Source organism: Varanus komodoensis, unplaced genomic scaffold (assembly GCF_004798865.1).
Source record: "Varanus komodoensis strain SLA01 unplaced genomic scaffold, ASM479886v1 scaffold3, whole genome shotgun sequence".
NCBI lineage: Eukaryota > Metazoa > Chordata > Lepidosauria > Squamata > Varanidae > Varanus > Varanus komodoensis.
The window spans coordinates 15893972-15919044 of record NW_025335761.1 but is presented as its reverse complement, the minus strand read 5'-3'; the positions used below and the strand labels follow the sequence as shown (position 1 = coordinate 15919044).

At 41.0% G+C, this 25073-nt stretch overlaps 1 protein-coding gene across 3 annotated transcripts in view; it reads right to left on the bottom strand.

Moving 5' to 3' along the window:
- Positions 1–25073, bottom strand: part of SUSD6 (sushi domain containing 6) — a 69854-nt gene that overhangs the window by 6717 nt on the left and 38064 nt on the right. For all 3 annotated transcript variants that reach the window (XM_044436781.1, XM_044436780.1, XM_044436782.1), the window contains 4 exons: positions 24221–24417; positions 5810–6007; positions 4257–4395; positions 246–676 (listed from right to left, as the gene is read on the bottom strand). In XM_044436781.1, the coding sequence (XP_044292716.1) occupies positions 246–676; positions 4257–4395; positions 5810–6007; positions 24221–24341 (889 nt within the window). In that variant the 5' untranslated portion in view covers positions 24342–24417. The remainder of the gene's footprint in view (positions 1–245; positions 677–4256; positions 4396–5809; positions 6008–24220; positions 24418–25073) is intronic.

Below are 25073 nucleotides of genomic sequence, written 5' to 3'. Positions count from 1 at the left end.
AAGAAGCCTCCAATTAGTAGTGGTTGGAGGAAATGGGGTGAGTGTTAAAGAGGGAGACATGAACATCTGGGAAATCCAGGAGGGCCAGACTGGAACCTCAGAAGAACCAGTTATGGTTGCTTGGCATAAGGTTTCTCACCCCTGCTGGAGGTGTCCCACTGAAAGAGTGAGTGAAAATATTTGGCTTAGGAGCATTTTAATTCTAGCTAAATTCAGATGCAATGCTTTTTTTCCAAATCGCTTACCATCAGTATACTCCTCTGAGGAAGTGAGTGACAGAAGGCTTTGTACATCACTGCTTTCCGAGTCTGAGGCCTCTTTGGGTCCAGGTCTGCTACTAGATGTGCCCGCAACCCAGGAGGAGGTGGTGGCCTGATGCACCAAGACAGCCTCTGAGTGGCGAGAGCTGCCAGCTTCACACAGTCCAGAGCGTCCAGGGACTTCATCTTCCCTAGCAAAGCAGTTGTGCCCCTCTTGGTCTGAAAGTGGCGGCTGGCTCTCCCCACACGCTCCACTTTGCCCAGCTCCTTCCGAAAGGACGATCTGTACCCGTGAATCCGAGGGAGGTATGCAGTTTCCAGCACTGCCATAGACAGCTTCTTCATATGATGGTAATGCTACCTGAACTCCATCCACCATGATGGAAACCTGGTCTCCAGAAACACCCTGATCACGCCTGTGTTTGGATTATAAAGAAATAAATTATATTCTAGCCTAATGAAGCAAACAAAAGTGATTTGCAGAACACTGAAACAGCAGAGGTCCTAAATTCAATCAATGTCCCTTCAGATATGCAGGACTCCATAAGCCCTGTTCATTTCATAATCAGATCTCCCTTTAATCTGTTATAGCCACAATGATCTGGCTATATTTTCTATACACTGGCCGTTCCTGTCACTTCCATTCTCTTGCAGTTACAATCTAAGCAGTCTGCAGTCTAGTATACTTGCCTGCAACCTCTGGCTCCATTTGGCGGAGCTCAGTATTCTAATAAAAATAATGGAGAACAAAAACCATTTCCCCTCTGCTTAATTTCCTGTAGGAAAAAAAATCTACAAGGTACACAAGTCTCTAAAGGCTCTTTCACTGACTCCTACTCTCACCACTAAGTGTGTTATAAATTTTCTCTACACCTACCTTAAGGGCACATGATTTGTTCCTCATATGGTCTGAGACTGTGTCCCAACACTGAGAACAGATTCCAGGACTGAGCCCTGCCTTGTCCTGCCACAAATTTAATTAACTTGACTGCTAGAGAGCATAATGCTAATAGGCGACTTTTATACAAATCTAGTAAATAAAATTTATAAATAAATAGCATTTGACCTGGCACAAGGTTCCCTGTAGCCCCTGATTAATATCATGCTGTTCTAATATTGCTGAATGCTCCAAATAATCAAGTCTATAAAAATATATTCCTACTATGTAGCTCTGATTGAGTGCCCTTTGTGCAGGCTAAGGCATTTATATTTCATTGGTGAATGTTAGTATAAATTTGATCAAGAAGCTATTTTAGAACTTTAAATTCCCATTATTTCATTACAGTTTCCACTTACAATCAGGCAGCAGAATCAGAACTTGATACTGCCATTTGTTATAGAGAGCAAACCACCTTGGGCTGCTGGATGTGATAAATCCCAGTCTCATTCCCAGCCTCAAAAGGGAGTCCAGGTCTTTCCCCTCGTCTAAGCTCCAAGCTAGTGAGGAAGGCTGGGAGTGGTTTGGCTGCCGTGGTGCTGCAGATGTAACAGGAGGGCCTGGGCCAAGTTGCAGTGGAGCAGGAAAGGGAGACGGAGAACCAGAGTGCTGCAGCCTCGCAGGAGCAAACCAGGCAAGCTCCAGGCCTCCCTTTCCTGGGCAAAAGGGAAATGTAACAGCAACACTAAGAAAGCCCTGCATGCTTTTGAGTCACTTCATGACTCAATCATTCTTATCACAGCAATGTAAGGTACGCCAGTATTTCTATCCCAAGGTCTACTGCAGAATGAGGTGGGGGAAAAAGCTCAGCAACAATGTATGGTTTTGTCTAAGGCCAATCTGTGAGTTCACAGCTGAGCTGAGATTTAGACTAGGAAATCTCCAGACCCTGGTCTTGCATTCATGACTGCTGTGCTATACCAGCCCTATAAGTTATACATTAAAACAAACAAACAAACAAACGGAGTGAGAATCTCACAGAGTAAATACTGGATACAAATGAAAATACACGTTGTAAGGAGTGACTGGAAAGGATAAGGGAATACACCTTAATAGGAGACTATGTTCATGGTAAACCGACAAAGAATGCCCATATCTTCTTGTGCCCCCATGATCCCACAACCAGGGCAGGAAGATGCAGCTCTGTAATCTACACCTTTATAAATTACAGTATTTGTTGGGCTTCAATGAACCATCGATCTCTGCCTCTGTAGTCAGAGCAATGGTCGACCTTGACAAATGGTGTCTATTAGCATAAACTGATTTTCAGACCCAGCTATGCTATGTAAGACTTCTCAACCAGAAACGCTTGGGATTGAGCCCTATCCCATATCCAGGCTGAGTGTAATGAGCCACTACATAAGGGCTGCCAGACTGACTAGGCACAGCTTCTGCTGGATGCTGAAGAAAAAACCCGCAGAATTCTACCACACACACTAACAGTCTCAAGGACTCGATGTGATTTTAAAATCCCCAATTCAAGTAAAGGCATCTGCTTCTAAGCTTAGGGCAGATACCAGGATTACTAGGAAAAAGCCCAGAAGCTAAAGAAGAGTTCATCATAAAGGCAAATATACCTGCTCCCTTCCTCTCTTTTCCCCCACTCATTATACCAAAAAATGGAAGAGGAAAGAGAGCACATGATTTCAAGCATATGTTTCAGAGCTCTGTTTGCATGCAGGACTGGAGAGCCTGAAAAGTAGAACAGCAGATGGGACACAACTGCCAGAGGAATTAGCAATGAAGAATAAAGCATGGCCTGTTACCAAGGGCCTCATGGCCTACCTATATTCAAAAGAGCACACCTCGGGTGTCCTAACACTCTCCTTTCACAGACAGTTTCTCTGCATGGCATAATGTACATACAGATTTGGGTTCATCGCCATGTCAGGAGGCGGCTGTCCTCCCACTTGCCAGCACCAGAGCTTCCCTTGCTTCAGATATGCATGCAAGAGGGGGAATGTTTATGCCCCATATTCTGTATCTGAGATCCTGATTGTTTGAATACATAGACCAGTAAGACATCAGGGAATTAATCCCTTCTTGCTCTCAAATGAACATGCCTTTCTTCCATCCCACTAATATGTTCTATGTGAAATGAGCCAAAGACTTGACCCAGAGCCCCACACACCAACGCCTTTTACAAGAATAGCTACTTCACTACTGCCAACTGTTCCTGTTAAAGAGCTATCTCAGTCAAGACTTAGAAGACTAGCTAAGGTCACATGCTAAACTCTCCTATTTCTCCCAGTGTGCCATGTGCATTTGCTTGGCCCGGCAAATGCATCACCATCATCTAGTGGCCCAGCCCTTCTATGGAAGCCCTCTGGGCAGCTGCATTGTGACCCCTCCTTCCCTCCAGGCCAGAGCATCAATGGCAGGACGGAGGCCAGGGATTGTTTGGTTGATGCATTACCGAGTTACCCAGAATGTTCTAGCTGCACAGGGAAAAGCCAAGAAACTTCCCAAACTCCTTTTCCTGCAGAAAAAGGTGAGAAGGGGTATCCTGGTCCCATCAAGTGGGCCTGGGATCCACAATTTGTGTTTGGCTGGTTGCCAAAGTGCATCGGTAAAAGTTATGCCTAGAAATGCTTCTTCAAGAACAACCAAAGCTGAATTCTGCCCCATGGATGGCTGGAATGCAATCACAAGAGGCCTAAGCAATGCAAGATCCATCACGTCCAATGCAATCTCAGTGGCAGTGGCTGTCCCTGCCCCGACACAGGGAATAAAAACAGAAGGGACATCAAAGCCTCTGTCAGGCCATGGCATACAAATGACAGGCTGCACAAGGCTTTGTGAACAGGCTGAGTTATGTAGGCCTGCTCCAGGATCAGCATCCTGATAGGATTTTTAAAATGAGGAACAGAACTAGATCCTTGATGCAACAGAACCAAATTAAGAGAAGAGTTCCCCAAGAATGATTCAAACACAAACTGAGGACTGAAAAGGAAAAGAAAGTATAGATGTTGGGTAGCAGATTAAGCAAGAGATCACCTGTAAGCATTTACATACACAAGCATCTACCCTCCAGTTGAAGGGCATCCCCATAAACTTACCTGCTATGATGAAAGGATTTCAGCTTTGGCTGCAGCAAAACAAACAGTACAACTAGGAGAAGGATGAGAGCTACAGAACTTGCCGTGGAAGCCACAATGGAGAGGGTGGGTACTCCTGCACTTGGAGGAGAACCTTTATCTGCAAAGCCAAAGCAGAAGATTTTTATTTTTCCCCCCTCAGGAAGCAGCTGCTTCCCATCACCAAGCCAGACTCCTCCTCAACACACTAGGCTGGAAAAGCAAGCAGAATTACTAGAATGCGCCTTCCTTCAAATGGCCAACTTTGTTCTCAGGGCCAGATGGAACTGTCCTGGGGTGAAGGCTGCTGCAAACACACAGAAACAGATGGGACAGGGCTAACCTTAGTCATCATGGAACACTCAGTCCAGCATGATTCCCAGACATCCTTTGCTGCCATCTGCCCCACCAGGATCCTTTGTCCGCACTGAACAATTTGGTCATATGAATGCAAATAAAACCCACATTTATTCATGAATAAACATGTTTCATTTTTTAAAAAATACCACAGAACCAGGCGTTGAATTTTCACTATGTCTATGCTTGTCTGATTGAGTCACCATCTCATGGAGCATACTGGCAAAATGTTTGGGAAAAGTTGTAAGAGACGGCAAAAGTCAAGTCAGAGCCTAAAAATGGAAAGACTGCTGCATTTCCTATTTGGTTAACCCCTTTTTCTTTCATGAGAAAAATGGCACAATCGTCCTCCCCCACCCCAACATCTTTTAAAATTTATCTGTTAGTTTCACCACAACATCCAGCTTTTAGGGAATTTGTTTTATTTCAACAAATTTCTATTCAATTATACACACTCCTCCCTTTGTTCCAATATCTTATGATCAACTAGAGCTACAAGAAAAATATTTTCCTATGGACTTCTTGACTTTTTATCATTGGGAAAAGAATTTTTATCCAATTGATGGAAAACCCTGCAACTGTCAAGTTCCTTTTGGGAAAGCTCTTTTGAAGTCAGGCTTGGCTAGGCAAAGAACGCTTTGTGCTGGATCACAGTAAAATCAAGATGCATCAAAACTCCACTTCCATCACCATACTCTTAAAACTCAGTGTCTGTGCACTATAGATCTAGGGGAAACATATTTTAGACTCCAAAGAGCTATACCATTAATTTAGTTAAAAACAAAAAGGGAAAGGGAAAGAAGTCAAGAGAAATATTCTCAGTTACCCAACACCCCTGTTTACTAATTTTAACTGGTTTAAGTGTCATTACCACTACAGAAGGAACATCAGGAATTGTGTGAGTGTGTGCATTCCTGTTGTGTCTGAATGTACACATGAAGATTAAAAGAATTTTCTGCATTTCACCAAGATGCAGGGTTCTATGGTGAAAGCCATGAGAGTTAAACTGGTCTGGAACAGATACATATTTATTGTGAAGACATGCATTTAGAGAAGGTTAACACATTTACTGAACTCTAACCACATACCAGCACACATACTAGTACATGAAAAGCACTGGACAAGGCTAACAGCAAGGAAAACAAAAATGAGCATATTTCCTCTGAGGCATAACTGACCTTGACTGAGCCTACAGGTAACCTCCATGTCTGGATTCCACTTTCCATTCTTGCAAGTCAAATACTTATAGTCTCCTTTCAGCAGGTAGCCTTCCTCACATAAATACTCTATGACACTGTCAGATGTCAGTGGGTCTTTGCAGGGCGCTGGATGGCATCGGTAGCCTCCATTCGCAGGCTCTGGTGGCTGTGGACAGACTGGAAAGCAGGAAAAAAAAACCCAGATCCTATGATATAAACTTTGCATTGGAGAAAAGCATGACATAAGTTTGAAAGCAAACATTGAACAAATTAGGCACCTTCTACTAGCTTATAAGAAATAAGTATTATTGAGACATCTCATAAACCAGGTACAAAGTTCTGCTACATTTAAAAAGCTAGTGCAAAAAGAAAAAAGAGTAAGACACTTTGTGTACTCCCATTAAACAAGGCTGAAGAGAGAGTCACGGGTCACGGTTAGTGGGCTAGTGCCTCATACATTCGCCTGCCCAAACACCAACCCCCAACCCATCTCTTACTCCCAGGGTGACAATGGAGGAAACATCCTTAACCTCCTCCTGCCGACAACTCAGTCTGCTCCTGAGCACCTCCCCAATAATTTCAACTCACTGTAATTCCACGAGATTTACAATTTCCCCAGTGTGTTCCAATCACAACATCACCATTTTCAAAAGAGTGAGAAAGCAGAGGGCAAGAGAAGTTTGTGGCAACTGTCAAGAGGTGATTGGATGACATGTCAAGAAAAAGGAGGGCAAGATATAGCACAAAAAATCTAGCCTACATACACAGCCCAACTGGCCACTGATACACTGAGTGATTAACCAATTTTATATGCTGCCATTCAAAGTACAAAGCTACTAAGTCACCAGGCATCCAAGAATGCAAGAAGCAATGATCACAATTCATTCACCTATGCATCACCTCATTTCCTCACTGAAGAGAACAGAGACAGTTCTATTAGAGCCCGATCAGGACAGTGTTTTATGGATAGAGATATAAACAATTAACCAACCAAGAATGACTGAGACTATTCATAAATCTAGCCACTGCTGTTTGCCAGCAGTAAGTGGAAAGGATGAACTTGACAAGGGTATTAACAAGAGGGGAATATTCCTCTGTGGGCAGGCAGACTTGTAATTGTCAGCATTTAATCAAGCTTGCCTGTGTGTGTGTGTGTGGGGGGGGGCATTCGCACAATTTTCAAGATCCCTATCCTGCAAAATAGAGCAAATCACAATGTGTGCAAATGGTGTAATCTAAAAACAAACACTCCCTCCCCCATTTTTTTCTAGAATTAGAAAAAATACCCACCAGAGTCTACCACCTTTTCCTGGAACAGAAATGCATTGGAATTCTCTTAGGCTTAAATATAATGGAATTCCCAGCATTATATATCCCTAATAATGTTAGTATATCGCAGCACAAAACCACAAAGTGCACTGCTGAACTTTAAAGACTAACAGTTTTATTGTGGCATAAGCTTCTAGGGTTCAGCTTGTCTCACCAAAACTCTTCAAGAGTTGTCTTGAGCTGCAGTTAAACATAATACATACCAACCTGCAACATATATCTGTATGAAATGTCATCCAGAAAAGCTAATGGAATAATAAATTAGACTTCAACGTGCCACAAGATTCTTTGTTGACACTGCTACCATTTTGCTATATATCAGTAAGTCCTCACTTCATTTTCCATGGCATGAAGGAATTCAGGTTGAACATCCTGAACCTTAAACAACATCCAAACATCATATTCTGTGTGACCCTCCTCCCTCAAATCATCTTCTCTGTAGAAGATCAGGTGTCTGCAGCATGCTAGCAGATGGCTTGTGATTTCCCAGAGGGGCTAGTTCTAGAAGGAACATCTGCCTAGACTTGTCACTTCTAGTTGGAGTTGAAACAGCTCGGACTACTCTGCAGATGAGTTCAAAGATGCATTTATCTACATGCAATTACAACTTCTCTGGACCCTATGAATTTTTTAATATAAAAAACAATTTAATCCATGTTGCATCTTTAAAGAAGTGTTCTATTTCAAATGATTTTTTCCCTCACAGATTCACAATAAAGAAATAAGCATTTGTTGTTCCATTTAGCTTTCCTTTATATTAACTTATTATTGAGAAATTACTGTTTCCCTGATTTTTGAAGAGACTCGGCTTTTTAGAAAATGAAGTGGATAAATGAGATCACACTCAAGAAAAAGCATTTGTCTATGTAATCATAGCTACCCATTTATATAATTAGATGCAAGCACTTACATAGTGTAAAATATGCTTAGTTATTTCAGACTTTCCAAAAGCCTTTTAAATAAGAGATACCAAAATGGGGAATAAAGACTAATTACAGTCTTGCACCAATGCAGTCACCAGCTGGTGATTCACAAGCAGCACAGCGCTGAATTATCTTAATCAACACGCAGCAGCACTGGAAATATCACGTGCTTATTAACCCTCTGTTATGATCAACAAACCATGGCAGAAGTTTTCCAGTACCACCATAATTAGGAATATTCAATAGTTTTCTATGAAAAAATGTTTTGTTGCATATTCTAACTTTACTGATAAAACTGCTCCTTCAGGAGATAAGGGAAACCAAATTGCTTTGATTTTTCAAGAAGCCAAAGAGAATTGCTTCAAATCTTTTTTATAAAGCCATTTAAAATGTCATAACTTAAATAAAAGTCCATGAGTGTAAAATGTAGTAACTATTTGTGTCCCATAAGCCCACCTGGAGGGAGTGGAGAAACAGATGAGTATCCCTCACAGAGCCTGCAAATATTCCTCCGTATGAAGACAAAACTGTTTTAACTGTATTACATACCTGTGGAAGTAATACTTAATTTTAAAAAGGGAAACCTAAACTAAACCCCCAAAATATAGTGCTTCCTTCTGTTGACAGTCCTTCAAAAACCCAATAATACCAAACCTTTCCAGACATTTCACAGGGGAAACGATACAGCTTTGTTTTCAGGACACTTCATATATCTATCCTACATTGCAACTTTATTTTATTTCTAGCAAAACAAAAAGAGACTTTTTATGGGGAAGATAACATATGTGCAGGATTAGTATTGGTATAGTATTCTAAAACAAATGCAAACCAGTTCTCAGTTAAAATGGAAAACAAACCCCCCCCTTTTCCTGGTTTTGCTTTCTTTCAACTTAACACAATAAAATTCAATATATTTGCATGTTGCTATTGACATGCAAATTACACCACTGGGATCTGCTGGTTTTTCAAGTACTTTTGCCATAATTTATCAATAGCCCTGGACCCTTAAAAGTTTACATACCTAGAAGTCAAACAGAAGCAGAAAAGCCACTAACACAATTACAGTTATAGTTGTAAAAAGCTAAAATGCTGATGGGGCAGGAAAGGTACACACAACTGAAACTCTCAAGTTAAGAGGGATGCTATTCTTCAGTTTAAAAACAGGTTATCTCTTTGGCAATCAGAAACAGCACAATTAAAAATTTCAGAAAACATATTGTACTGTGCGAATATGATTAATATCAAGGCAACATATGAAATATTACAGAAAGCATAACCAAAAATTATAGACCTCCACAAATTCGAGTGCTACAGAAAGATAGCTCTGTATTAGCAATGCTGAGTCATTTTGAATATATACCTCTGGAACAATTACATGTGAATCATTAGGATGGGTTTTTTGGACAGATGGTATTGTGTAGCAAAACAAAATGCTAGTGAGGAGACTCATTTTGTCTGTGTAAATAAGAAAAAAATGCCCATGAGGCCACAGCTCTTGGCAACAAGACAGAGCAAAACTGTAACCTTAACCAAGTATTCATTCCTCTGTAAGGATATAAATACGATGATCTGCTTCAAACTGAAGGAATCCCTCAAATAAACCTTTGGTTCTTCTGTGCCATGTATTGAGGAAGCTGCCTAATCCCCAGTAAGACTCTAGGCCATCTTGCCCAGTATAGTTGACACTGACTGGCAGCAGCTCTCTAGAATTTCAGCTCTGCAGTTTTTTTCCTGTCCTACCTGGAGATGCTGGAGGCTGAACATGGAGTTTTCTACATGCAAACAGGTGCTCCACCACTGATCTATGGGTCCATCACCACCACCACCACCACCACCACCACCACCACCATCATCATCTAGCATTTGCTTGCTGCCTTTCTTCCTCTTGTAAGGAAGCCAAGGAGGCTTACAAGGTTCTCCTCCATGTTATCTTCACCACAACACCCCTGTGAGGTAGGGTAGGCAGAGACGCAGTACTCCTAACTGGCCCAAAGACACCTTGTGGACTTCATGGCTAGTGGGGACTAGAACCCAGGTCTCCTGCAACTCAGTCCAGCACACTTAACCACTGAACCACACTGACTATCATTTAAAGGCTTGACTGTCTTTGTTTTCATGAAGCTTTAACCTTTAGAGGACCAATTCTTTTCTGGAGAATCCCTTGGGGGATACATTCCTGTGGTGACCAGGAATCAAGGCAAAAAATGATGCACAGGGCTGAAAACACAAGGGCCAAAATACAAAAATCCCAGCATAATTTAGCTGAAAGCCCTTAGTGCTAGTAATTAAACCTTAGAAGATGTCTTTCAACTGTTAGGTTGGGTGGGGGAGGGAGAGATGTGCACAAAAGCCAGGAAACTGGAAAACAGTCCATGGTTGGGGAAAGAGGGTGCAGCCAGGAGATACAGATGTGACCACTTGAAAAATTTTGGAGGGTCAGACTAGGATCCCAGGTGGGCAGGACTTGGCCTCCAGGTCTGAGCTTCTGCACCCCTGATGTAGGTTCTATGGATAGTCCCTTACCACGAAGAGAGCCAGTGTGGTGTAGTGGTTAAGAACATGGGACTGGGATCAGACAATCTGGGTTCTAGTCCCCGCTCAGCCATGGAGCCAACTGGGTGACTTTGGGCCAGTCACAGACTCTCAGCCCAACCTACCTCACAGGGTTGTTGTGAGGTTAAGATGGAGGAGGAGAATGATGTAAGCTGCCTTGAGCCCTTTGAGGAAAAAGGCAGGATATAAATTGATAAATAAATAAATAAATAAATGGGTAATTTCCAATCAGGTAGAAGCTGTAATGTAAATGAGACTTCACTCTTTTAAGGGAACCTGGGAAATCCCATTATGCCAGTTAACACTATTAGCGTTTTGCTAGTGATTCCTTACATTAATGCTAATACACAGCTGGTTAAAGGTAAAGGTTTCCCCTTGACGTTACGTCCAGTCATGCCTGACTCTAGGGGGTGGTGCTCATCTCCGTTTCCTAGCTGAGGGAGCCAGCGTTTGTCCGCAGACAGTCTCCGTGGTCATGTGGCCGGCATGACTAACACCGAAGTGCACGGAATGCTGTTACCTGCCCACCGAAGTGGTACCTTTTTATCTACTTGCATTTGCACGCTTTCGAACTGCAAGGTTGGCAGGAGCTGGGACAGAGCAACGGGAACTCACTCCGTTGTGCAGATTCGAACCGGCGACCTTTTGATCAACCAGCCTAGCAGCACAGCGGTTTAAACCACTGCGCCACCTGCAGTCCCACACAGCTGGTTAGTAAGCAGTATTTATGAGTACTTCCATGTGTCCTTCAAAGTTTTCCAATTCTGCATGGCATTTCCAATAAAAAAGGCACGACAGTTTTATAGGCTAGTGAGTTTTTGCAGTCTTCTGCCCAAGACCCTAGAGAACAGATATCACTGGCCTAGATGGACAAATAGTTCATATGTAGAGTTCATATGCAGAGTTAAGAACTTAAGAGGCATGCCTACATCCTTTTCACACAGTGGCATAGCTTTTCTTATGTGGGAAGAATTGCCTACTAGCTATTCCTCAATGAAGAGTTAAATACCAACACAATTTAAAACAGAGCTATTTAAAATGGTACCAGAAGTCAAAATGACACCCCCTCTAGATTTCATCCATAAATGAATTAACTTGTGCAACGTGTCAGTACTGTGGATAAGTCTTTGCTGGGTACATTCCATTGCCAACCACTCATCTTTTCTTATTTATCCCATTGTTTCTTTGAGAAACTCAGAGCATCTTATAGGACACTTATAGACAATGACCAAATTGTAACAAATTTAAGCTTGTAACAATGTAGCAGCATCACATCTCAAACTATTCTTTGGTCCCAATTCAAGAGACCCAATGCTTGTAACTATCTGCAAATATCAACATTATTAGCTATGACAAATCAGGTCCTTTGCCTGGCAGGACCAGGAGTCTGAATCTAGGATTGCTGAGTTTACCCATTTAATGTTACTGCTAGTGTTCACCAGCTATTAATCCTATTCGTTTTAAAGTTTAAAATGTATTGATCGTATCTTGCAAAATTGCATGTTAGAAGCTGCTGGGGGATGCTGCAGATCACCTTGAAATCAGATGGTACGAAAAGTATTAGTACCATCTTCATCATCAATACCCCTTCCTAACTTGCTCTTCCTACAATTATGGGAGAGAAGGGAGGGAGGCCTAGCTTCAGATTAAGCACAGCATGTTTCTGAAGAGGTAAGTTGTGCTGTCAAAGTTGGTAGCATCAATCATCTCTTAGGCACTGCACGCATGACGTTCAAATCAGTCCTCACAGCACAAAGGGTTTGTTGCAGAGGTGGAGCCACAGGAATTGCAACTGCAGCATCCTTTGGAAGCTGAGGCTCCTAGGCCTGCAGGAACTATCTTCTCCTCCGTGAGCAACTCTTCACCTAGGTTAGAGTGAATATTTAAGCAAGATTCATTCCACTCAAGTGCTAATATGCCTCATTATGATTAATGTGTTCATTTGTAGAGGATTCAATTTTTTAAAAGCAAGTTTAACTTGAATCAGAATTAGTTCTGGCTAGAAGCAAATTTTTACATGACCTGTTTGTATTGACAAAGTTAATTCCACGATTTTGTTGCAATACCTACGTACAAACAAATGCTTACAATGCTTTTGATTCTTTTAATATAGTTGTAGTAGTTTACTAAGCTAACCATGAACATAAAATGCTAAGACAAAATATGTTAAGGGATTAACTCTTTCTCTTTCCCTAACCCTATGTTGAGGGTACTTTTATTAATTTAAAAAATTAAGCACAACAATGCTCCAATGGGAGAGAAACTGTCATACAGCCATAAGAAATTGAAATAATGCTCCACTGTAGATCTTAAATAAACCCTAAGACCTTTATTGCTATTCATGCAATGAAAAAAGGAAATGCAAAAGGAAGCAGATTTCCATTTTGAAAGCAACTCAACTGCACCTGGGGGGGGGGGGGACTCACGACACAGATTATGGCTCTGAGGTTTTTTCATGCACTGTGCAGAGCACTGAGTTAGTCTCAGTATTTTAATTAGGAAGTCAAATATTTCTGTCAGCATGCTGCTTTCCTGGAACACGCCAACAGTATCTTATAGTTCTAGTCAGTACACAGTCTGACATGGGTCATTGTTTGCAGAACACTGAGATTAAAGATGTAACAGGAAAGTGGTTACACAATCTCCTCCTGTTCTTTTGAGGGAACATAAAACTACTATAAGTTCTCTTGGAATTGTTTTAACAAGGCTTCCCAATCGTACTCTGAGTCAGGGTGTACAGGGGGATATGAAGTGAATGGTTCAAAGCCACACACCTAATTCTTTAAAACTTACTTCTTGTAGGGGGCAAGAAGCAAAAGGGGGTGAGTGGGTGGATGGGTGGAACTTTGTGGCAATCTTATATTTTACATTTACTCATTTGGAATCAGTCCAAACATCAAAATCTTCAGTCAACCCTTGCAAAGTCTGAGTAAGGACTTTCAAATCTAAACAGGCACTCACATCTCAGCATTTTACAAACCTGTTACCAATTTGCTATTCCACTTAGACTTGTCTTTGCAACTGCAGGCTACAACCTAATCCTAGCTTTTGAAAGTTACAACATGCTATAACAAAAATGCTAGGGTTGGGGGCCTATAAAGAAAAACACTGTGGTAAAAAAAACATTTTTATATTACAAATTTAGACTTCTTTGCCACCTGAGGGCCCACAAAATGGCACATATCCAAAATTATCTCGACAATAAAAGCCAGCAAACAAAATACTAGACCTAACAACAGCAAAATCAATAAAAGCAGAATGACAATTAGAAGAGCTAAAAGGATTTCAAAAATAAAGGGTTTTTTCACCTGGCTTTGCAGAAACAGAAGGCTTTGCACTAGGTGAACCCTTTTCAGAAGGCAGTTCTAATGCTGGAGCACCATCACAAAGATCCCTAAATCCATATGACTTGAGGCTGAAATGCCTGAAAAATGAATGTCCCTGAACCAGCCTGACCATATTCTGAGGTCTTCTGCTGAAATGCTTTGCCAGGCGCAACAACAAAAGTAAGGCCTCTGCAGTGTTGGCATGTTGGTCATGGCAGGCCGTCTACAAGGAGACAAAATTGGTGCTTACACTGCATTCTGTGGTACCAGACATTTGGTGTTATTTCATTTTCCCAGGCATTTTAATTTGAGAAATACTTTAGCCTGCTGTATGCTTTAATGTTTTAAGATTGAAATATGTAATAAAACTATAGCATCAATGTTTTATAACATATTCACCCTGGGATCTAACTAACTAAATCTCTTACAGTGGAAGAACCAAGTGAAAGACCCCAAGAAAGAGATTATAAATTTTGGTGGAATCCTACACAACTTTGTAAGCAATGTTGCCTCCCCTAAACTTTCAACTTGAAGTGACAGTACTTGCTCTGATGTAAACTGCTTTGTAAATAAGGCACCACTGAAACTTGAGAATGTACGCTTCACACTACTGCTTGTACAGGAAAATCTTAGGGCAAGGAAGAAGAGTTTGTCCTTTCTTGCCTCAGCTAAAAACTGTAATTAAGTAGCAGACTTAGAGGAGGGGTAGTACAACCTTCCCTGACCTGGTGCCTTCCAGATTTGGTGGATTACAACTTCCATCATCAGCATAGCCACATGGACATACTAGTTCAATACATCTGGAAGGTGCCAGACGAGGGAAGGCTGGTGCAGAAGTAGCAGCAGCTAACACTGAAGAGGACAGAAATTTGGAAAGCTTAGATGATTTCTCCAAGGAAACAGCTAGATGAGCAGGATGAAGTAATGAGTCAGAAGCAGAGCCTCAGGAAAAATGGGGGAACTCAGAGAGGCAAATGCAGAGTGCACACCCTGCGATATAATTCCAATACATGCGCACATAATAATTGGAAGCTGTTCGCACCCTGAGTTTTCTAGCTGTCTAAAGCAATGTATGCAGGTCTCGACAATGAACTTCTCTTAGCCAAATGAGGCAAAGATTGCGACAGCATCAGGGATTTTGCTGCCAAAGATGAAACATTTCTTAAGAAGTGCTCTAGTCAAGCACGCAAGTGAGGAAGAAGGTTTACACAGTGTCATGTTTTTAATTTCCAAAGCTGTGGTAATTGCAGATTTGCTCCCAATTTGGGATTTTGCAGAACCCATGTAAAACAGGCTGCTTTGCATTTTCAGGTCATTTTAGGGGTATGTTTCCAAAATACCCTTATTTCCACTGTGGAACTTTTCATTCCACAGAATACACTTTTCTCCCATACCTAAGCCTCCAAACTGAGGTAGCCCTGAACATGGAGGCACAAAGGGTACTATATGCCACTTCTTAAGATGGATCAATGCTGCTACAGTGTAGGATTGTAGTCAGATATGTCACTGACATTTCTGTAGTGGAACACTAACCATCACACTCTGAAACAGCTGAAGTCATGGCAAAGCCTTGAGTGGGCTTCTTACAAAGCAATGCATTGATGAACCCCCAGATCTGTTGAATTAAGTCATACTCTCCCTGCCTGCTAGCAATCCCACTCAGAGCATTCCTTGAAGATTTAACAAATGACCTACAAGATTCTATACTGTTCTTTGCAGCCTGAGAATTAGATGCTTCTCTTATTCAATGAAAGACAGATTCTCAGGATTCCAGAGAAGCCATTTTATATAATGTTTACACATTAGAAGATATCAAAAACCATCAGCACAATGCAAATGCAAGTTCTCAAGGTTAATACTCTGAGATAACCCCTCTGGCCACATTCTTATAATCTTACAGTTTAAAACAGGGTAGGCAGACTTGTGGTCCAAAAGACTAGATGGTTATAATTCCCATTTGCTCCTGACAACAGAGCCAAAGGTCAGGGATTTTGGAAGCTTTAGTCCAAAATATCTGAAGGTCTCAGGACTACTTACTCCTGGACTAGGAACATTACAACTAGACAAATTGTTCAATATACGTCATCCTGTTCCAGTATAAAACTCCAGAGATTACCCTATTTCACGATCATTTGAACTAGCTTCTAAGGAGAAAAACAACTAAATATAGCAATATCTTCCCAAATATTGCTATATTAACATATTCTGAGCTCTGGAAACTGTGGTTTGAAGAAAACAGGAGTAGGGACCACAGGTTGATCCGGCTTGTTCTGATTACCCATATACTTTAATAAAAACAAATAAATGAATATTAAAATTTCCAGATTTCATTTGACCATGTTTGAGTCTTTGGTTAATAAAACAAATGCTGTTCATATTTTGAATCATGCCTTCACATCCATATAGAACACAGCTAATAGAGACTAGGCACTCAGCTCAAGCAAAGACATGAACATGATAGAAATTGTTTTCTGAAAATTAATGGCCTCCACCACATATCCCATTCATGTATACATATACATGAAACATACAAATTAGCACCAGCCTTACTCATCACTATATACTTCTATAAGGAATACATGGTAAGAACCTATTTCTTACCATCTACTCCTTACAATGTCAGAGCACCACCTACATACAATTACCCCCACTTACTTAAAACTAAAAACAACACCACAGTGAGCTTCAAACATACTAGTATGCACAATTTAAAAATTGACAGATAGCTCAATTGGTAGAGGCTTCAAACCTTACCACTGCATTGTACCTCCTCTTTAAGAAAAACCACACCTCTCCAAGTTTTCCTTCTACATCTGCTAAGCACACCAATCAGTCACAAAACAGCCTTTCAGTTAGGAGGCAGACTTTCTGTGCTTAGGACCTGGGGTAATTCCTCTTTTGAAATGTTAATGTCATTACAAGCGCAACATCAGAAAAAAGTGGCGGAGTATGGAAGACAAATCCTGGCTGCGTCTTTATACAAATACTTTAATCAGGACCCACATTCCCCAAAAGCATCCTCTCTGGGTCACGCTTAACAGGCTCCACCACGGCTGTGATCCAAAGTAGTAAGGGGAGGAGAAAATGTCTTCTGTGATGAAGAGTGTAAGTGTGCCAACGCTCTCAGTATGGAAGCAGCTTCATTCACAGCCATGCTTCCAACTTGCCTAAGACTGCCCTACCTTCATGGCTGAGACAATATTTGAAATGGGAATTTAACTCATATTAACCACTATATCAAAAAATGCCCTTCCCTTCCGAAATAAGTGACACTGCAAGGCCATGAAGGAGCTCACAAGTACTATCCCCTCTCTCACAAAATGTGCTTTGTAAAATATTTTTCAGTCCCACAAGTTCATGAATATTCCCGGAACATTTTTGGAAAAGAATGTGCTTCAAGTTATAAACCTTTCCCTGATCAAACACAAAAAGGAAGCAGGTTCATTAATGGGCAAAGTTATTCATACACACAGCAAGTTACAGAGATTTAGCTGACAATTCAAAAGACTGCTACTGGCAAACATAACCACCCACCACCTCAGGACCATATAAAACAGTATTTACACTGACATCAAATAGCAACTGTTCATGTTGATTTTTTCCTAATAGTGTCTAAGATTGTTAAAAGGGGGCTCAAAAGAACCATAACACCCATTCAAGTGTTTGTTCTTTAAGGGAAAAATCCCACCTTTCCTCACCTCAAGTCTGTAGGTATTTCAAGAAGTTTCCAAGCAGACCACACACAGAGTGTCAAGCTGAGCTGCCAGTTGAGTGGAAACTAGGCTAACATTTAAACAGGTGAAAAAACACATTATCTGGCAGAGCACAGTGCTGATCAAGCTACTGTGTCAATTGCATGAATATTCCAGTGTTCAAAAGTTCCTTCCATTCTACTGCTTTACCCTGGCTGGATTTTGAGATGTTGTAAAAACAATAATCTTGCCAAAAGTTAGAAGCAGCAAATTGAAGATTCATATAAAGAAACCATTTTACCACAAGCTGACACCACAATATTTTCTCTTTTCATACAAATGGCCACAGCAGGGCAGAGAAGACAACTAAACATGTAACTAAGCAGTTAAGAGGAAGATGCTGTAGGACAATCAGCTCATCAGTATTATTTATATAGCCTTTTTAACAGTTAATAACTTGTTTGGTTTCATATATAATGGGAGTGTGCCAATCCACACTTTGCATGTCTGACAATGCTGTTCACTGTATGTTTCCTAGTGAACAGAGGTAACATTCTACAGGAGAAAATACAGACTGATTGATTGATTGGTTTAAAATTCTTAAATACCATCTGATTATTATAAAATCTCAACACAGTTTAATAGGGAGTGTGGCCAGAGTTTTTATCATGTAACCAAAATGTTTTTAATTTACCCTTAAAACATTAGCTTTCACTGGGAGACACAGTTGTGAACAAATGCAAGATCATGTATTTCACTTTAAGTATACATAAGCTATGTGGTGCATTGGCAGGGGTGTTTGGGCTTGACAATGCCAAGTGCAAACCCCACCACTGACCCACACTGTTCAGCATAGGGAAATCGTTGGGTCAGTCTTGCCCACCCCTTGGGGCTGTTGTAGGACTAATAATAAACACACTGTGCTGAACTCCTTGGAAAGAGAACATATTCAAATATGACAAATGATTATGCCTTACAATGCCATCCTACATGACTGTTGTCACCACAACCTGTGTCCTTGTCTTGAGGATCTCTAGGTGCCTTGTTTAAGCTTGCTCTACCCATCTTTAAAACTCATACCCATGTTCCAGTTACTTTTTGCCTAAAATCTGACATCACCTTCTTGCTGGACATTTTTCCTTTTGTAATTACTAAGGCTCCTTAGTAATCTTATTTCTTAATCAGAAAAAGGAAGAAATCAGTTTGATGAAATATTGGTTCAAACTTATTCACAAGCATCTAGAACTCTGTCCTCTTCCCAAAAGAACTGCTGAGACATTTCACCAGTGTAATGAGTATTTCCTTTCCCCCAGAGGAAATAAAAATGGATTTTGAGAACACAATTTGTTACAACTAGGGAGTATCCACCAACCCTCTGCTCGATGAATCAACACACAGATCTGCAAATAGAATATTGTATATGGTCAGGTTAGATGCCCAATATTGTTTACACTCTGGGATATAAAACAGTTTGAACTGCTCAGAAACCTCTGGATCCAGAATTGCTCTTCTGCAAACATAAGGCTCTTTCCAAGCAACTGAGGTCTGGAAGAGGTTCTCATTAGAGGAAGGGGGGGGGCTTTGTTTTTGTTTTTCTTGCCAACTTCACCCTTTCCTCTGCAACCCCCAGAGCCACTCCCCATGATCCACATGGTTCCATCTGGTGCAGCTTTTATGAGGCCACATGGGAAACAGGTAAACTGAGCCCCCCCCCTCAAATCTCCTTACCTGCCCTTACTCCAGCAGAAGCTTCCAATGAATGGAGTTCTGCCCACAGGAATGTTGAATCCAAAACCAGTATGTGGTTTTTGGATATATGTAAATGTGCATCCACTTCTATGAAGAAACACAAGCAGGTTTCATGAGCTGCATCTTGAGCAATTCAAACACAGTGGGACTTTGTTCATGTTTTATGACTACTGGGTACCAGGCACTTCAGCATGAAGTGAAGAAGTTACAAAGAGAACTTTGAGAAGTTACAAAAGCCAGATGTGATGCTGTGAAACAGCATTGAGCAACAAGCCTCGTATTCCCACTAGGACAAGTGGAAAGAAAGTGGGTATTCACAAAGAAAAATGCTTCCAAGAAAAAACAGAAAAAGAAAAGTGGTGGTGGGGAAATGCCTCAAGTTCTTTCTAAAGCTATCCCCTGCAGTTCATACTTTGTATAAGCCAGAATTAAATTTCACAGCAGACACTGGGACATGTCAGCACCTGCCTTTTCAGAAACAGATCAGCATTTTGAATATACCATTCTGAACACAAAGTCAGTCATCTATTTGCTGCATTAGTATACAGGTCAGCAGGAAAAAGGTTGGATGGTATCAACAGTTTAATCTACTGTTCTGTGTGTAATGGCCAACCACCCAAAGCAGATCCTCTCCAGAGGAGCTGACAGAACAAACAGCCTTTCACATTCAGTGCAACATCAAGCGGTATTCCCCAGATGCAACGAAGAGACATACCCAGGGCAACTCCTGGGTAATTTTACCACTGAAAGGTAAAATTCTAGGATGAAAGGCTGAATGCATGCAGCAATACTGTCGATGTGTACAAAAACCTTCTGGATTAAGGTGAGGGTTTAAAATAGCCAGGATGCAGCACTTCACCAGGTCAAACTATTTGTCTATTCTGAAAACAACTCTCTAGGGTCTTGACAGGTCTTTCACATCAACTGCTACCCAATCCTTTTAAGCAGAGATTGTCTGGGACTGAACCTAGAACATTCTGCATGCCAAGCACATGCTCTTCCACCAAGCTACGGAAGGGATATCCACCATTGTGTAATTAGATTACTACTGTGAAATCTGTATTCCTCTCCTCACATTTACACCTCTCAGCATGCTCCTAAATCTGTCCCAGAGGGTTTGTCAACTCTCCAGGACATACTGAGGCAGGGGTATACAGGTGAAGGCGAATTTGTTTTGCTGAAATTTTCAAGGGAATGTGTTGGTTGATTACCACCCATGCTCAAATGTCGCAGGGGTGCCTATTCAAGCAACTCCCTTTTGCCTGCTGACAGCTTAACAACCTTTCATGTTCTAACAGAGATTCTTTCTCCTCTCCAGATGCTATCTCTTCTCTACACTGAATTATGAAAGTCACCTCTCCCCCAAATCCAAATAATTATATAAATGAAGGCAGAAAGCATTAAACTCTGCAAATGAGAAATAAAGATGAGCAGCATGGCTCTTTCGAAGGAACTTATTTGCAGATGTCATAAGATATAGCTTGTACAGAAACTCCATAGTTTTTTTACACCAGAAGTTATTCTCAAGATTATGATTTTGGCTTTAGCAAACGACACAAGTACAACAATCCTTTTATTGGGCAGGCACTGTGCCAAAAATTTCAGGAAGACTGAATCTGATGTGGATATGAAAAGCTGTAGAATGAAGTGGCAGTTCTTTGGGGAAATTATCACAGTTCTTCAAAGCAAAGCAGTTACTCAGGGGATAATGTTGACAACAATCTTACTTTGCAGAAGTGATTACTCATGATATTTGGAGAGAAACGTCATGAAAACACAAGCATAATTCTATTGCCTCTGAATACCAGGTGCGGGAACAAAAGCAGAGGAAGGCTGCTGGATGTAAGCTGACAACCTTGCTTGTAAGGTAGACCCACCCATGCACAAACAAGTTGTTTTGGGCTATACTAACACAGAGACAAACAACAGTTGTTTTTGTTGGCTGCTCCAGAGGAAATGCCAGTTCTGTGTTATTCACGCATGCTTTATGTGAGTTCAGCCATTGAGAGTCACATTTCCCTTCCCTAATTTGAAGAAGGGGAAAGGGAAATGTGTCCATCTGTCAGTCTCATTTTGAGGACAGCTGCTAACAAACATTGATATATTAGATTTTCTACAGGCTTTGCACCACTATCAAAAATTAGGAATTCAGTCATCCAAACAGCTGACAATTTTCTAATCTTGAGTGCAGTGGGGTGATATTCACAAGTTGTTCTCTACAAGTAATCATCTATGATGGACAGAAAAACCTAGGAATTGCTCTACTTTGGTAACAGTTCAAAAATAGTTACAATGCCGAACATGTTCAGGGTTTATTAAACAAAAAAATATTCGAAGTGGATATGTCTTGCCCATATTCCTTTGTGAGTGATACAATGTTAAAGAGCTGGGGTAACATAAAATAAATATATTTAGACTCACCATGTATGTCACAGGACATCTTTAATCTTTTATCAAGGAAATTCCTCATACTACAACCACTGACATGTACTATTAGGTTATTTTCTGAAACCGATTAATGTACGCTATGACTCAAACGCCCAAACTTCTTATGCCACAAAAAGTGTGCATTGTGCAAAAGAACATTTGACTGACAATTTCAAGAGTATTTCAGACATCAGTCTGATCTTCTAAAAAACTCATTACTGTTTATTATGACATTCCAGAAATAGAGCTACTGGACACATCATGTCTGACACTGTTCAAAGCTTTGTGTCTCTATCCCATTCAAAACAGTCACACTAAGAGGACTCAGGACAGCAAGGGAACAAGGTCTTCCTGTTCTTGCACACATTACTTCCTCACACCCACCCATATATCCAGTAGCTGTAATTCTGGAAACTTGAAAAGGGAACCTGCATTTCTGAGGGGAAAAAAACAGAACTAAGTTGCCTGAACCAGTTATTTATCTGAATCTCAGATTCTTAGCAGAGTTGCTTTGTAGGTTACATAAGGGACTAAGACCCTGCTGCAGGGCTGCATGTCTAGAATGTTCACTTTCTCCATGTGGGCTCATCTAATTCATGACACTGTACTTGGAAACTGTCACTTTTCCTCAGGGAGAAGGTGATATCTCTAGTCCATGTCAAGAAAGAATCCTAAAACTCATTTTCTTCCCCTAGAAGCAGACCTTTTATACTTTGGTATAATCACCCACCTGCTGAATATAATACCTTTGCCCATTTCAAACCTCAAATTAAGGAATGAATTCAGGGTAGGAGGCAAGCAGCCTCTCTCTAAAACTACAGCAAAGGTCTGCAGAGGTATTACAACTTCTTATCACTGTGGGCTCCTTCATGCAACATACCCTGACACACATCAAAACTACACTAAAAAGCTCTGGGATGATTAACCTCTCCTCAGACAGGTTGGCTGTTATTCACTACTACCAAAAGGGAACAGTCTTGTTTATACGTATTTCAGCAACTAACAGAGCTTGAAGAATGACACATTTCCACCCCTTATCCTAGAGTGTGTCCAACAGGCTTGTGGTCAAAGAAGCTATGCTGAATGGAAAAGCAAGTCTACAAAGTGTGGTTGGGATAGCATTTTAAGAAAGGTTATTTTTTTTTAATTCTCTCGCTATTATAATCTTTTTAATGGATGAAAGCTATCTGACCTCATTGGCCTGAACATCCAGGTGGGGTGAAGCGGAAGAAAATAAATATTCTATGGATTGCAATTACCAAGTGTGTCCCTTCCTATTTCCCTTCCACAGCTCCCATTATACATAGTTAAGAGGACAAGCATGGGATGCTCTTGAAGCTCTTCCTTTTGTCAATGCCATACATTTAGTATCCTACTAAACTTTAGCTGGAAAAGACAGCATGTATGAAGGGTCAGTTTCATGTGCTTCCTCCACATCTCAGTCCTGCATATATGCTGGAAGGTGGGGGAGTTAATGAGCAAAAGCACCTGTAACAGACCACAGTTATGCATCTGAGGGCTGCATGAGACCCATGGCCCACAGAGTACCTACGTGTGTGGTTGTTTTTATTACAAGCAGCAAGGACTTCTATTCACATGGATATGCTGCCTTGTAAGTATACACTATGAGCTCCCCTCTCTCTGCAAGACAGGATAAAAGCATATAACACAAGGTCAAAGGTAGACCCAAACAGTAATTCACTTTATCCCCTTCCTAGAATAAACAGCAGCAATCAACATACGTACATAGAAGCAAGTAAAGTGATACCTGAAGAGATACTACTTGGAAGGGGCTAACATTTATCCAATGCTCCTACTGACTCCTGACTCTGATGTGGGCGGCAGCAGATGGGTATGTTTTACCTCTTCCACAGCTTTAAAGACTGCAGCCTCATGGTACTTAATCATCATCACTGAAAAATAAGTTCAACCCCACCTACATAGCTCTGCTTTTCATTCTCATTCTTGGCCATAACAGAAAGCATGAAAAAGAAAACCAGGAACTGCCTTTTTAAATACAGAACAAGCTGTTATTTAGATGGCAGCTTCTGCAAAGGAGGCCCTTTGAACTTCCACATAACTGATGGCACACCTTTGTACCTGCACTAGCTATTCAAAACAGTTGCCCTGTTCAAATTCCATACTTCACCAGGATCTCCACTTCATTGACAAGCATGCACTGGAGGGGTAGGAATCTCCTATTGTGGGAATGAGCACACCCGTATCCTTAAAAAAATAAGTAAGCTGCCTTAAGCGATTTGTGGGTACCCATTTATGAGTGGAGTTTTTAGAGGCAAAAGCCCATCTTTTAAGAACATTCTTGTGATTCTCCCTGAGTCAACTGAGAGCACTAGTCATATAAATAAAATAGCCATCAAAAGCTTTACTTACATGAGTCCAGTCCTTCCACCATGCGTGTACTGAAGATAAACAATGGAAAAAATATCCCATGACTAACCAAGGTAAGCAGCGATGTTGTGGTGCTCTTTGTTGCTACCATTCCATGGCACATCTTTTAGACACCAAAGTCTTTGATCTTTTCTTCCCCTCCAATTTTTTTAAGTTTTCTTGTTCAAGGACAATTCTACCTGTAAAAGGAGGGAGAAAAAAAAATAAAGGTTAACTAAACATCCCAAGGATTAGCAGAATGTTTGGAAAGCTCCCATATCAACACATCCCTAGCTTGAGTTACATTTAGTGGTGGAGGGAGGATGAAAGACAAAGATACTAGAAGCCTGTTTTAAAGATTGAAGAATTATGAAGGGGTCACGTGTCCACAAAAAAGGGACACCTATCCTCTCTGATCTGACTTAGGTAAATTTTATATAAAAGCAACACACAATTAAATTTGTATATATTAAGAAGGTTGTTAATGTTTTTAGGAGACAAGCTACCTGGCAGACCGCCTCGTCCACCAATTTCACTCAAGAGACTTCAGGCAAGCCAGTTTTGCTATAGACAGATGTGCACACACGCACACATGCATACACAGAGAAGTAGCAGTCAGACTAGACTAGACTAGACAGCTAGGATAAATAAATCAAAATCCTTCATTAGCCACCTGGACGGGGGAAGGGAAGAAAGAGGGGGAAAGAGAGAGCAAGAGAGACTGCAAACCTCTTAAAAGAAATACATCTGTAGACATACACTACCTCAAAAGAACTGCTGAATAAGAGGAAGCCTGACAGAAAATCAAGTTGCAATGCCAAAACATCACACTCTGAATTACAAGAGAGTGTAGCTA